This window comes from Garra rufa, chromosome 13 (genome assembly GCF_049309525.1).
Source record: "Garra rufa chromosome 13, GarRuf1.0, whole genome shotgun sequence".
Taxonomy (NCBI): Eukaryota; Metazoa; Chordata; class Actinopteri; order Cypriniformes; family Cyprinidae; genus Garra; species Garra rufa.
The window spans coordinates 5,270,363-5,285,139 of record NC_133373.1 but is presented as its reverse complement, the minus strand read 5'-3'; the positions used below and the strand labels follow the sequence as shown (position 1 = coordinate 5,285,139).

Below are 14,777 nucleotides of genomic sequence, written 5' to 3'. Positions count from 1 at the left end.
CTTTATAACAAGCAATTATCTTGTAATTCTGATTTTTGTTAATTCTGATTGTTCTCAGAATTGTGAGAATTAAACTTCCAATTCTGAGAAATGAAGTCAGAATTCTGTGACATAAAGTGAGAATCACAAGATATAAACTTGCAAAACTTACATTTTTTTTAGAATTGTGAGATATAATCTAGCATATCTAGTAATTCTGACTTCATAACAAGCAATTGTAAGTTTTTATCTTGTAATTCTGATTTTTGTTAATTGTGATTTTTCTCAGAATTGTGAGATATAAACTTCCAATTCTGAGAAATTAAGTCAGAATTGTGATATAAACTCACAATTGCGTGTTATAAAGTCAGAATTGTGAGACAGAATCTAGCAATTCTGACTTTATAACACGCAATTGCAAGTTTTCATCTTTTTTTCTCAGAATTGTGTGAAACAAACTTGAAATTGCGAGTTATAAAGTCAGAATTGCAATTCTGAGAAAAATTAATTATTTTTGTAATTTACATTTTTTTGTAACATTATTATTTATAAGTGTCTTTACTGTAACTTTTAATCAATTATATGCATTCTTACTGGATAAAAGTACCAATTAATAAAAAAAAAAAGAATCTTACTGAACCCAAACTGAAACTATTTAGTAGTCAATATGTATAATATTAGTATCTCACTTCAGAACTGCAGAACAAATAAATAAAAATGTTGCTCTCCTGTCATCATAAAAACACAGAATAGGACTTTTTGTTTATTACTTTGACCTTTAAAAGAATATTTCCATGTAAATATACTGCGCAGTTGACGTCTAAGTTTTTTTATTATGTTTTATGAGTGATTCAGTGCACAGCAATGATTTTGATGGCCCTAGAAAAAGCTGACGCCCTGGCAGTGCACTGACTTCTTGAACTAGGGAGCGGATTGAGACACACCCTCAGAGTCAACAATGGAAGAAAACCCAAAAACAAACAAGTCAACAAAACTAACGGAATATTTTACAACTAGAACACCAAAACAAAGACACACGCCCAGACCGGTGACAAATGAGCTCAACCTATACAGGCCGCACTGGTCCAACAAAGACAACATCTCAGATATGTGACCCTGGACCACAAAACAGTCATAAATGTCAGTTTAATATTTTATAAATTGAGATTTATACATCATCTGAAAGCTAAATAAATATGATTTCTATTGATGTGTGGTGTGTTAGGATAGAACAATATTTGGCTGAGATACAACTATTTGAAGAATCTGAGGGTGCAAAAAAAAAAACTTCTAAATATTAAGAAAATCGTCTTTAAAGTTGTCCAAATGAAGTTCTTGGCAATGCATATTACTAATCAAAAATTAAGTTTTGATATTTTTACAGTAGAAAATGTACAAAATATCTTCATGAAACATGATCTTTACTTAATATCCTAAGGATTTTTGCCAAAAATTTTGACCAATACATTGTGTTTTGGCTATTGCTACAAATATACCCGTAACTACTTAAGACTGTTTTTGTGGTCCAGGGTCACATATATTCAAGTAAAAATCACTTGTGTGTCCTTACTCTCAGAACTTGCATGAAGTCAGCCAATCAGATTATAGCTTTCCAGTTTTGTCAGAAATGGGGATCAGAAGGTCAGCAAACAGACCGTTTGCAGGCAGTTTGAGGGCGGAGTTGTCTGAGGTTGATACTTAGTAATTACTAACTAGAGTCTTCTGTTATTGTCTGAAAGGGTGTGTATGTATGTGTGCGTGTGATTTGAGAGGTTATTTGCTCACCGCTGATAGAGAAGAGAGTGTACACGATTTCTCCATTGGCAGACGCCACGCATTCAACGGTGGCGTAAGTGTTCTTGGTGATGTTTAGACGACTTTCCACTGTGCCTTTCCCAAAGGGAGGATTTGTCATGGTTACAGTGACAACATCCTCCTCCTCCTGAGTGGCGTTCAGCAAATTGGAGCATCTGAGGAGGCATGCAACACACTTGTAAATTCTTAGTCTTGCACTTATGGGGTGAACTGTTCTAGAAACACTGCATAACAGGAACTATGCAGAAAATATATACAAAAAAATAAGGTCTTTCATGGACATTCTAAGACAATCTTGTGCAAGACAAAGGCAAGATATAGCAAAAAAAAATTCCTAGCCCTAAAAGCGCAAAAAATCGAAATACTGAGAAAATCGCTTTTGAAGTTGTCCAAATGAACTTCTTTGCAATGCATATTACTAATCAAAAATTAAGTTTTGATATATTTACAGAAGGACATTTACAAAATATCTTCATGGAACATGATCTTTACTTAATATCCTAATGATTTTTGACATAAAAGAAAAATCAATCATTAGACCCATACAATGTATTTTTGGCTATTGCTACAAATATACCAGTGCTACTTAAGACTGGTTTTTGTGGTTTAGGGTCACATTTAATTGCAGTTTAAGTTTATTTATTTATTTATTTTAGTGCTTCAAGTTATTTCAACTCATATTAATTCGAAACATATTTCTGGAACATTTCTAACTTAATTTCAGCCGCATCTGTTTCATAGTTTTTGTTGATATTAACAATAACTCTGCTTTACAGTCCAAATGTATTGCATTGTAGCATTTTGATGAAAGATTATGAAACCCAACATTTTTTCTTTGGAATAAAATGCATCAATGAATTAAACGATAAGGCCGGGGACATGTGAGGACGTTTTTGATTTGATGTAGACTTTAAGATCAAATGTTAAGAACCACAGCATATCAAGACACATAATATGATAAAGATGTGATAAGCATCTCTTACCGCAATCAGTGGCTATGGCAGATTTTTACTGATGTGTTTAAAAATAGCTTATTGCTCAAGAAAGCAAAATAACAGGCAGCTAAGTGACAGACCTCAAGGGCTCTTTTATTCAAACACATCAGAGTGGAATGTACTGCTGTCAAGTGTTTTGATTGATTTATTTCTCCAATTTTTTTTTAAAGTAAAATTAAGTATGAGTGCTACCGAGTTCGAAGTTAGCTTTGGATTTAAAGCCAGAACAAATAATCTCAAGTGGTTTACATTCCTAGTTCCATCTCTTTATTCCTAAGCGATAGCAACAATGTTTAGCAACATTGGAATGTCTGTTCGGTGAGAAAACCATCAAGCCAGTGACAGATGAAGCAAGCAACGCACAAACAAGATCAAAAGACACAGTGCCCTACGTGTTTGCATGCTCAAACTGAAGCAAGGCATGTTATCCTGATCGGATTTGATCATCATGAGGAACTGATTGGATAAGCTTGTGATTAAGTCTATGATAAGGTGTTCTGTCATCACCGCTATTCAAGAATAAACAGCCCAATGGAAGCAGCTTGTTCTAATGTCATTGGGTGCTGTCACATGACTGCTTTTGCGATGTCACAATCATGACAGAGTCAAATTGCTTATCCCTATTAATAATAGGCTAAAGTATTGTTGTCCAATCGTCAAACATCAAGTTATTAGCTAATCCGTGCTGCGTCACAATGTACCCTCAGAGAGGCTAATACATTAACACTGCACAAGGGAGGTGCGGCTAATATTTGAAAGCAACTTTTAGAGCCTATTGCATGTACCTGTGGATGTATTTAAAAATTACAAAACTGCAGAAAGGCAGTACACGTACCTTGAATGGGGCTGGTCACAGTAATACCACTTGATCTGAGGAGTGGGGTAACCTTCAGCCACACAGCGCACCTGTCCATCAACTGGCCCTTCATGGGACACAATCTGTGGTTTACCTAACAGCAAAGATTGACACAGGGTCAGTTTTACTATCTTGGTTAGTGGGATGGATGTTTGTACAGCTGTCTTAAAATATGACTTTAGGGACATAGTAAAAAGCCGGATCTAAAACATTTTGCCATTTAAAATGTGGGCAGAAAGTAAGAACCGTTTAAGGGGTATATCTGTTTGTAATTGGTGATCAATCAGAAATGAAAAGGACTTATTTGCAGTCTTGAAGGCCAGTCCCTTCTTATCTGTTTTTATACAGCCTCTACTATTGTTAGTGGGCTTTAAGCCAGGGTCTTACACAGACAATCAAGTTCTTTTATCCAGCAAAATCCTCCAAAAAATATGACTCATCACTTCTGAACCAGAATGCACACAAAAAACTCATAGATCACATAGATTCTATATGCTTTTCTGGCAAGTTGAAAAGCCAAATATTTGCCATTTGCATTACATGTTTTAACTCACTTATGACGTGGACTTCAAACGTTTGATGGACAGCTGCGTCTCGGTTTGAGCATGAAAAGGTGTAAACGCCACTTTCTAGCACCTTGAGACGAACTAGCTTCAGCTCGCTGATGTAACTGTTGAATGAAGAGAAAAAAAACATATTTTAATGCAGTGGAAAAAAATTTAAAAATCTGGCTGATAATTCTATAGTATTTTCTCTAAAAGAATTAGATTTACAATTTAAACGCAGCAAGTAAATTTTGGCTTTACAACATTATAATGCATAGTGTATAAAAAAGCTAAAGAATACATTTAATAGTTTTTCTAAATTACTGGTATTTTTAAAGATTAACTTGAAATGAGCATAACTTGGCAGTAAAGGTAATCTACATATATAGCAGTAAATGAGTAGATATTGCACCGTAGTTGCACTGATATTAAGAATTTTATGGTTATCGGTATCGATTATTTTCAAAACCGATTTGCAGATAAAATAATTTAAAAGCATTTAAAGAAAGTTTGTTATTCTTAATTTTGGTAATAATCTCCTTTTTTTTTTTTACCAGACATATATATATATATATCGGTTCAAAATATCAGTTATCTGTTTACTAATACTAATAATTTTTCCAATAAATAAATCTGTAATATCAGCCAGTAACCAATATGATACTAATATATTTTGTGTCCCTAGCAATTACTACATATGAAAAACAAGAAATGTTTGTAGTAACTAGGGGTCGACAGATTATTGGCCTGGCCGATTATCTGCGCCGATATTAAGCATTTTACAGTTATTATTATATCTTTCATTTTCAAAATTGGTTTGCCGATAAAATAATTTGAAAGCATTTAAAGAAAGTTTGTTACTCTTAATTTTGGCATTAATTATTTTTTTTACACCAGATATATATTGGTTTTAAATATCGGTTATCGGTCTACTTGATCTCTAATAATCGATATCGGCATCGGCATCGGCCATGAAACACATAACGGTCGAACCTTAGTAGATTTGACAGTAAAGGTAATCTACTTGTAAAACAGTAAACGAGTAGCACAAATAAATATACAATATCGATAGATATTTCCAATAAATCAAAAAAAATAAACCAATGGCCAATAACCAATATGATACTGATATATTTAGCATTCCTAGCAATTACTACAAAGAAAAAAAAATGTTATAAGCCTGGCCAATTATCGGTGCCGATATTAAGCATTTTATGGTTATCAGTATTGGTCTTTTTTTAATTCGATTTGCTGATAAAATCATTTAAAAGCATCTAAAAAAGCTTTTGTCAAAGCTTGATCTGTAATAAACGGTATTGGCATCTGCACTGAAAACCACATATCGGTCGACCCCTAGTAGATTTACTAAAGATTAAAGATTTTAAAGAATAACTGGTATATTTTGCATACCTAGAAATTACTACAAAGGGAAAATTTTTTTGTAGTAACTAGGGGTCGACCGATTATCAGCCTCGCTGATTTTCATCGCCGATATTAAGCATTTTATGGTTATCGGTATCGTTCATTTTCAAAACAGATTTGCCGATAAAATAATTTAAAAGCATTTAAAGAAAGTTTATTACTCTTATTTTGACATTCATTTTCATTTTTACAACAGACACGTATATCGGTTCAAAATATTGGTTGTTGGTCTACTTGATTTCTATTAATTGATATCGGCATCGGCCCTGAAAAACACATATTGGTCGACCCCTAGTAGATTTACTAAAGATTATATTTATTAGTGTTTCTAAATTATTATTAGTTATAAAGATGAACTTTAAGTTAGCATTACATGACAGCAAAGGTAATCTACTTGTAAAACAATAACTGAGTAACACAATTAAATATACATTATCAATAGATATTTTCAATAAATGTAAAGAATCTTAATATTGGCCAATAACCAATATGATACTGATATATTTTGCATCCCTAGAAATTACAAAGTAAAAAATGTTTGTAATAACTAGGGGTGGACCGATTATCAGCCTGGCTGATTATCATCACCGATATTAAGCATTTTATGGTTATTGGTATTGTCATTTTCAAAACAGATTATATATACCATACCGATATATACCATAAATATCGGTTCGAAATATCGGGTATCTGTCTACTTGATCACTATTAATCAGTATCGGCATCAGCCCTGAAAAAATCATATCGGTCAACCACAAGTAGTAACGTAACAAAATCATACCTATTCCCATGTGAGCGACTGGTGATGACATGATCAGTAGTGTTGGTAAGTTTTACACCACTGTAGCTCCAGGAAAATCTATGAGGTTTCGGGTAGGCATCCATTACCACACGCAGGGACAGACTTTCTCCAGCCCGCACTCTTTTAGTGCTGTTATTCATATTTGTTATGTTAATGAAGCCTTTATCTGCACACAGAAACACATACACATCTTTTTATTCTTTGAAACACCCCATATAGCCATTGAGACTTACTAAATATTCATGTGATTATTTATATAAAACAGTAGAGACCTACCATAGATTTCAACCCAGACCGTCTTTGCACTGGTCCCTCTTTCATTCCTGGCCTCACAGTTGTAACTCCCTGCATCCTGCCTGGTCACAGTCCCCAGATTTAAGGTGGCGTTCCTCAGGTGAGAAATGGGCTCAGTCAGGATACTTGAGAACTGCTGCACTGATGGTTGCTTGGCACATGCAAAAGAAAAACAGACACTAAGCTTATTGGGCAACTATTATATGGATGACCCTGTCTTGGGTAAAGTGTCTGTGGTTGTCTTCATGTGTAGGTGTGGCTGTTTTTATAATCTTCCTATAAAACAATGCATGCCATTCAGCTCTCAAATCCCAGTTTCTGATGCCAGTGGAATCTTGATGCAGTACTGAAGATCTGTTTACATAGGTTGTGTTCTCTCAGCACAAGTTTGAGAAAAATACAGTTCTATCATGATAATGTTCATGTTTTTGGTCTTGGCGGAATAGATAAATGCTACACTGCTGCTGTTGGTTATTGCTGTTTTTGTAGATAATTGGTGCTGCAAAGCATCAGTAGGAATGTGCTACTACCAAGACATTACGCTGCAGCACAAGATATATATAGCAGATTTATACAGATGGAGCTAGGGATGTGGAGGGTTTCAGAGGATCTCTGAATGTGAATGCTAACCAGCCATTTAAATGTAAAGCTGGAAGCTCATTGGCTGTATATGAAACATGAACCAATCAGCTTGTGCCAAGTAGTTTAATTCTGTGAATAATATCAGTCTGCGCCATCAAGAGTTTTATGAAAGAACTTGGCATTTGTGAGTGTTGAAAATGTAAGGGAGTGAATTTGATTATAAATGCACTAAATTGTGTTTGAACATAACCATATATAGTGCTCTAAACAGGACTGACAATCAAGATTGAGATAAATACAGAATTATAAATGTATTACAATTCTGCATCATTACTTTCTCAACTTCAATCTAAATCTAACATACAATACTTAAATTGGTATTTAAATGACATTCTAAATTCACTTCTGAATGACTCACAACCCTGCTGACAACCATATTCTGCTAAATAAATATAATACATAAATGATCAAATAGAATTTGAGGAGCACCTTAAACCACACAAGATCCAATTAGCCTCTGGGCACAATATGAAGTACAAACAACATTTAAATTCTCATTCTCAGTTCACAAACACTAAATTAATCATGGGTACACATTGCCACATTAAGTAAGTCAACTGGGACATGCACTTATACTATAAGTCTGCTTTTGTAAACATTGGTTTTACTTGACTGATGTGTTTAATAAAGCCTGCAGAATGTACAGTATATAAGTGTGTGTTGTGGTCATGAAGCGTGTCATGCAGTATCACAGATGTGCTCAGGTAAATCGGTGAGAGCTGGTTAGTTTGTGAGAGTGCTCTTACCACTCCTTGTGGAGCCTTCCACTTAATTGTGATGTCGCTGTTGACATTTGAGGTGTTGCAGGATAGGGAGAGTTCTTCTCCCTGGACGAGCAGCACTTTCTGAGGCTGACCCAGTGAGATCACAGGAGGTGCGCCTGGAACTAAAAGCAAAGATTATATCAATGGGAAAGTGTAGGAAAGAAAGAGCATGCTACAGTGGGGTAAAACAGAAAAAATGAACTGCAAACAATATCTGAAATACCACTAAATAAAAACATTACCAAAATGGCCTTAGAAGTCTACACGCTTCCATTTAAATGTCGGCTGATGTTGGAGATGGTAAGATTACATAAAGTTTTAAAAAGATATTTCTTATGCTCACCACGCCTGCATTTATTTGATCAAAATTACAGTAAAATGACAAAATATTATTACAATTTAAAATAACTGTTTTCTATTTTAATATATTTTAAATTGTAATTTATTCCTGTGATGGCAAAGCTGAATTTTCAGTATTTTTCAGCAGTCTTCAGTGTCACATGATCCTTCAGAAATTGTTCTAATATGCTGATTTGCTGCACAAGAAACATTTCTTCTTATTAGCAATATGGAAAACAGTTAATATTTTTGTGGGAAAATCTTACTGAGATCAAACTTCGAAAGGTAATGGATTAGTGCTGTTAAACTGATTAATTGCATCCAAAATAAAGGTTTGTGTTTACATAATATGTGACCATGGACCACAAAACCAATTTTTTGAAGCAAAATAGTAAGCTTTCCATTGATGGTATAGTTTGTTAAGAATCTGAGGGTGCAAAAAATAAAAAAAATATTGAGAAAATCACCTTTAAAGTTGTCCATATGAAGTTCTTAGCTATGCATATTACTAATCAAAAGTTAAGTTTTGATATATTTACAGTAAGAAAATCTTCATGAAATACTGATTTTTGGCATACATTTTTTTTTTATCATTTTGACCCATACAATGTATTTTTTGGCTATTGCTACATATATACCCATGCTACTTATGGTTTTGTGGTCCAGGGTCACCATCTTTTAATTTGGTTGTGATTGATCATGATTGATCGATTTGATAGCACTAGAATGTATATTTTTTTTTATCTGTTTTGAATACCAGAACACATTCAATGGCTCCTTACTTATTATCTACTGCCTTTATCTTGGTAAGATGGTATTTCAAGCTTGAATGATTATTTTGCCATTTTTAATTTTTTTTTTTTTTTTTTAAATCAACAGCCCTAATATTCATGTCTCTTCTTTTCTTTCTCACCGAGGCGGACATTGAGTTGATACTGTCCGGATTTAACCGTGTTGCCTTCCAGAGTCCCGACGCAGACGTAACATCCCTCAAAGTCCTTCCTGACATCTTGCAACGTTATGCCAATCTCAATACTAGATGAATATCGCAGGCTGTTGGGCAGAGGCTGTCCGTCACATTTTTGCAGGTGCAAGTCTGTCATATGTGGGTCTGTGGCCAAGCACGGGATCGTGGTCGTTTCTCCTTCTCCCGCGACAAAGTCAAACATGATGCTCCTCCTGAAGGGATTTTCAGGATCTGCTGAGAGGAATGCTAAATCAAAAACCAATGAAACACAACCAAGGGGGCTTAGATCATGACATCATTACAGCTCAGAGAAAGAGAGAGAGTGTCACAAAAAGACTGAAAGTGAAAACTACCCTCCATCATACCTAATAAACAAATACAAATCACCCACACCTGCAGTGTTCACGTTAGTAAAATTAGTGTTGACTGCCCAATTTTTTGGGATTATAAGAACATGCTTGCAATAACACATGACTTAAATGTATATTAAAGATCATGCAGGTGACTAGTGTACACAGAGAGCTGATTGTAGGTATTTAGGGCATCCAAAGTGTCTCTTTGGAACAGGAAGATGAGAGATGCTGGAGAGCATGTTCATAGAGAAAGACATAAACATAAAGCACGAAAAATGTTAGAAAGAGCACGTAATGGTGCAGGCACACTTTCTATCTAGTATCTCTACTAGTATACTGTTACTAGCACACATAAAACATGCTGCAGCTGCACTCGCATGCACACAAGGTACACACTGGGACACAAAGGAGGGTTTAAGAATTCTTTAAATACTGCCCTACAGACATATCACTCAACCCAGACAATTTATTACACCCAATTAAAATGACTCACAAACGCAAAAGGCTGACTTACCTTTAACATACACATAGATGGAGATCTTTTCACCAGACTCATCATCACGGCATGAATATTTGCCCATGTGTTGTGGACCAGCTTTGCTCACTTTATAAACTGTCACTTGACCCTGTCTTTGTTCCTTAAGGTTCCGTGTGGGACGGTTTTCATGCAGCCAGCGCACTGAATTGTTACTGTGGCAATGCAAGCTGAACTCGCCGTACAGTGGTACTGTGAGCTGGGGTCCTTCAGGGGTGATAGTGAGCCTGGACCTGGCTGAGAAAAAACATAAGTAAGTCAGCACGGTGCACAAGTGGAAGATAAAGACGTTTAACATTTGATTAACGTACAAGAGAGTAGATTATTAAATCAGAATACTACGGTACTGGTTTTGGAAAATAGAAAAACCAACACTGATATACAGAATATACCAAACATTTGCACATTTATTCACACACCCAAATCAAAGCCCTCTCGGGATGCATAAATGACAGTTAAGTGTGTGAAATAGTTTCACAACTCAACAAATCCAAACTAAAGCCTTCAGAGTTCCTCCAATAGCATTTTCTCTAGAAATGAGACAACTCTGAACAAGCTCTTAAAAAGATTTATGCCCCCTTTTTAGTTGTGTTAGATTCCTGGTTGAATTATAGCATCATTCTCTATTCAAAGCGCTGCTACAACCCTTAAAGGCAACAGATTAGAGTTTTAATCTAACAAAAGAGCATTTATTCTCCCACTCCCCACATGACTGGGAGAATGGTAAAGTAAGTTAAGAAAATAACAAAAGTAAGGGAAAAATAGATCAAAACTGACAAAATGCATGTACCATGATATATAAATTACTTTATCTACCATGTATGTGACAATGGACCACAAAAAAAGCTACATATTTGTAGCAATAGCCAAAAATAAACTGTATGGGTCAATGATCAATTTGTCATTTATGCCAAAAATCATTAGCATATTAAGATCATAAACATTTCATCATATTTTGGTAATTTTCTACTGTAAATATATCAAAACTTAATTTTTAATTAGCAATATGCATTGCTAAGAACTTCATTTGTACAACTTAAAGGTGATTTTTTTTTTCAAATAGTGCCAAATATGGTCCTATCCTAACAAACCATACATCAACGGAAAGTTATTTATTTATAAATTTATTTATAAAATTGTCACATATACATGCGCATCTGCATTGTTAAATGTTAAAAATAAAAGCAGCAAGGCAAACAGTGAGCAAAGGGCAAAAAGGCAAGTAAACACCTGTCTGGCAGGTAAAGGATTGCATGGATATATAAAGATTATTCAGTAGCAATAATGTCTACTCTCGGTTCCTGGTAACTGGTAAATACTGTTGTAAGCTGTCATTGCTTTCTGCAGTCAGCTTTGATGGATTGATGCAATAATGGCCCTTATGTTAAAGGAAAATCTTTTAAAAATGCTCATGTTTTCAAAATATTTCAATACAGCAAACGTGACATTTTTGCTCTAATTCTAATTCTGAGAATGTGAGAGACAGGGGGGTTGGGGTTATGCACTGCTTCCATAGCTGCCTCAGGCTAAAATGAGATAACATGATAAAAACGTAAACTGTGGTTTAGCCTAATAAGTAGCTTGCCTCATTGCAAACTGCCACTCTCTGCCAAGAAAACGGCGTCGGCAAAGTCAGGTGTCGTTCCAGAGAAAAACCTAGCATAACAACCGTCCATGTTTACTCATCTTCTCTAGCGCTCAAATAAAGGCAAATAAGAATCACAGCATGAGAGAAAGGCCTTCACAGAAAAACAACACCAATGCTGGTCACGCATAGTCTAGCACCTCACAGTTGCTCTAGTAAATGTTTAAACCATATAAAAAGGGCTTTTATCTAAATTACACCATTACGATAACATTATGAGTTGTTGAACAGAGGTGATGTAAGTGTTCACATGAGCTAATGATGCTTGACAAAGACAATAGGATGCAAGGTGATTAACGTTTGTGCCAAGATGCAATTTAAAAGCCTGTTTTCCCAAATTTTCCTATCCACCTTTTTTGTGGCTCTGGCTTCTAGTCTCATCCGCATCCAGCTATTTTTAACTGTACAAAACAGTTTGTTTGCTGCTTGATATTGCAAATTGGTGTGCCTTACCATATTATTGTAATTATGAGCACACTAGTTTTACTGTTTACTGCACGTTGTTATTCTTCTCTTTATTTCCCTATAGTGGATAATGAACTGGAAGTCTCAGGTGGATACTCGCTATTTTTTAAACTCTCTGAAAAAAATTAACTGTATTTTGTAAGTTGTCTTACCATCGTCAGCCACTAGGGGTATCCGCCCGAAAACAGCAGAACCTCCCTTCATCTACACCCACAAGAAAGGTAAATTCTGTGCATAATTAGGCCTACGATAACTCTAACAATGCATATGAGAGCTCTCCAATATTAACTAGGGATATTTCCATGTAAACGATTTTCTCACGGCTGTTATTTGAAAGCGGCATGTGTTCAAAAGGAACCCGATGCAAAATAGTGACTTGCCCCCTGGCGTTACAAAGCAGATCATCAGATTCACGCCAAAACCACACCAAAGCTCTGTGTGTTCAATATTGCCCACGCTCACTCTAATCCTGGTTCATAAAAAGGCTTTGGTTATCATAATCAGGTTTCTTGAGGCAACTCCATATTTCCCCAAAGAAACATGAATTGAAATGATGCAACACAACAAATTTAGTTTTTCCTCTATAAAAGAAAACATAATCCTTTTGAGCAAACTTAAATTTACCACGTACTAAACATCTTTATTATAGCAAATAAGACAAGTGAAAGCTTTGTTTCCAAGCACGAGTTACACAAGGATAAATGTCTGATACGCAATGGTCAGTTAACAGATGCAGTCCTGCTAATGACTCGCCCCTCATCTTTCGGAACATCCATAAGGGCTTATCTGAGCACTACAAAAGACCATCTGATACGTCTGAGGTGCCAGAAAGCGCAGGCAGAAAAGTCAGGTTGCCGCATGCAAAACAACTTTTCATGAAATTACATGGAATCGCCAATCGTTTACATGCCCATGCTGATAGGGTAATAATAGGAAAACACTGCAAAAACTGTGGGAAAGCACTGAAAAATTGTTTGTTTCATTTTAGTTTAACCTACAGCTCATTTCAATGCCCTGAGAAATTTTAGAGGAGCTCAATTTGTTTAGCGCGCAAACGCGCATTTTGCGCCCCAATATTGCACGGACTTCTAAAACATCTAATACGCGTAAAAATACACAGTACTTGTTTCACTTCATTTGCGCACTGTTGCTATGACTACCTCCTCAGATAAACGCGCTGCGGCTGAAATTGTGATACTTTCTGGTACCCAAAACCAAGTTGCTTTAGCAATAAGTTTAACTAAATCTGTCTGAAATTCTGTAAAACCGTACTGGGACATTTTGGGGGGTTCAAACCGAAGAAGTCAGTCGTCTAAAGTTATTATCAAAATGTGTTTTTAAGCATTCGCTCTAATTATAGCTAAAGCGAGCTTCGTATTCCTACACTTGTTGCGGAGAGTGATAAATAATTTAGCGCATGGCGCAAGGATCGGCTTTACTTTACATTCTCACCTGCAGCTCTCCGGATCGATATCTTGTTTCAATGATCGGTTCCTGTAACCGCTTAAATTGCTGGTATGAGTCTCTACAGGGTAAGTGAAGATGAAATGATTCACTGGGATTATCAATGGAAACTCTGGCGCGTAAGGATACTTTAAACAGCAGAACGCATGGAGTTCTGAACTGACAGAGCGTCCCCGGAGGTGCGAAAGCTCCTTTTGGAGAGGTTCATTATGAGAGAACACGCTAGTGTTAACAGCAAAAATTGTCCTTCTATAGTAGTTAAAAGTAAACAGATACATGCATTATTCTCTGAAGGTAACCCGTTTGGTTTTTGAGTAACACATAGGGGATAATTAAACCCCACTGCTTGTCATCCATAGGTGTATACAACAAGTGCAGAACATCTTCTCAATAAACAACTTTCTACAATTTCTCCTTCAAAGTGAGAGCACAAAAGCACCATTAATTGATGAAAGTCGCCCTACCTGGTTGGATGATTAACTGCAACAAAACCGTAAACAGAACGCAGTGATATTCCATTGTTATAATTCCATCTAGCTCATGTGTGTTGGTAGTCTCGAGCTCGATAATACCGCGGAACGGTCGCCAGCGGAGCGATCACTCCCGTCTTAAAGGGCCAGCGTTGTTTTCTACCTTGTACTCTGCGCTCGGGTCATGCGGAACGACGAGCGAACATGGGCGGGGACAAGGAGGCAACATCAACAGTAACAGCGCTATAGTCATACCTGAGACGCACAAATGAGGTTAAGAGTGCCACAGGGTGACACGTGGCTTGTCAGAAGAAACTATATTATCATAATGGCTATAGAAAGTGGTTACCTAACTGATTTACCAGTGGCCTCCTTAAAAACGTATTCTAACAAGGAACATTTAAATAGTTGCAGACTTAGATGGA

At 36.0% G+C, this 14,777-nt stretch overlaps 1 protein-coding gene across 3 annotated transcripts in view; it reads right to left on the bottom strand.

Moving 5' to 3' along the window:
- kita (KIT proto-oncogene, receptor tyrosine kinase a) overlaps window positions 1-14,477 on the bottom strand; it is a 30,142-nt gene extending 15,665 nt beyond the window's left edge. For 2 of the 3 annotated variants that reach the window (XM_073853163.1, XM_073853165.1), the window contains exons 1-9: window positions 14,347-14,477; window positions 10,288-10,545; window positions 9,367-9,666; window positions 8,097-8,236; window positions 6,691-6,859; window positions 6,394-6,580; window positions 4,200-4,315; window positions 3,625-3,739; window positions 1,765-1,949 (exon numbers count right to left, since the gene is read on the bottom strand). In XM_073853163.1, the coding sequence (XP_073709264.1) occupies window positions 1,765-1,949; window positions 3,625-3,739; window positions 4,200-4,315; window positions 6,394-6,580; window positions 6,691-6,859; window positions 8,097-8,236; window positions 9,367-9,666; window positions 10,288-10,545; window positions 14,347-14,401 (1,525 nt within the window). In that variant the 5' untranslated portion in view covers window positions 14,402-14,477. The remainder of the gene's footprint in view (window positions 1-1,764; window positions 1,950-3,624; window positions 3,740-4,199; window positions 4,316-6,393; window positions 6,581-6,690; window positions 6,860-8,096; window positions 8,237-9,366; window positions 9,667-10,287; window positions 10,546-14,346) is intronic. The other variant, XM_073853164.1, reaches the window with a different exon arrangement.
- Between the last annotated feature and the right edge of the window lie 300 nt (window positions 14,478-14,777).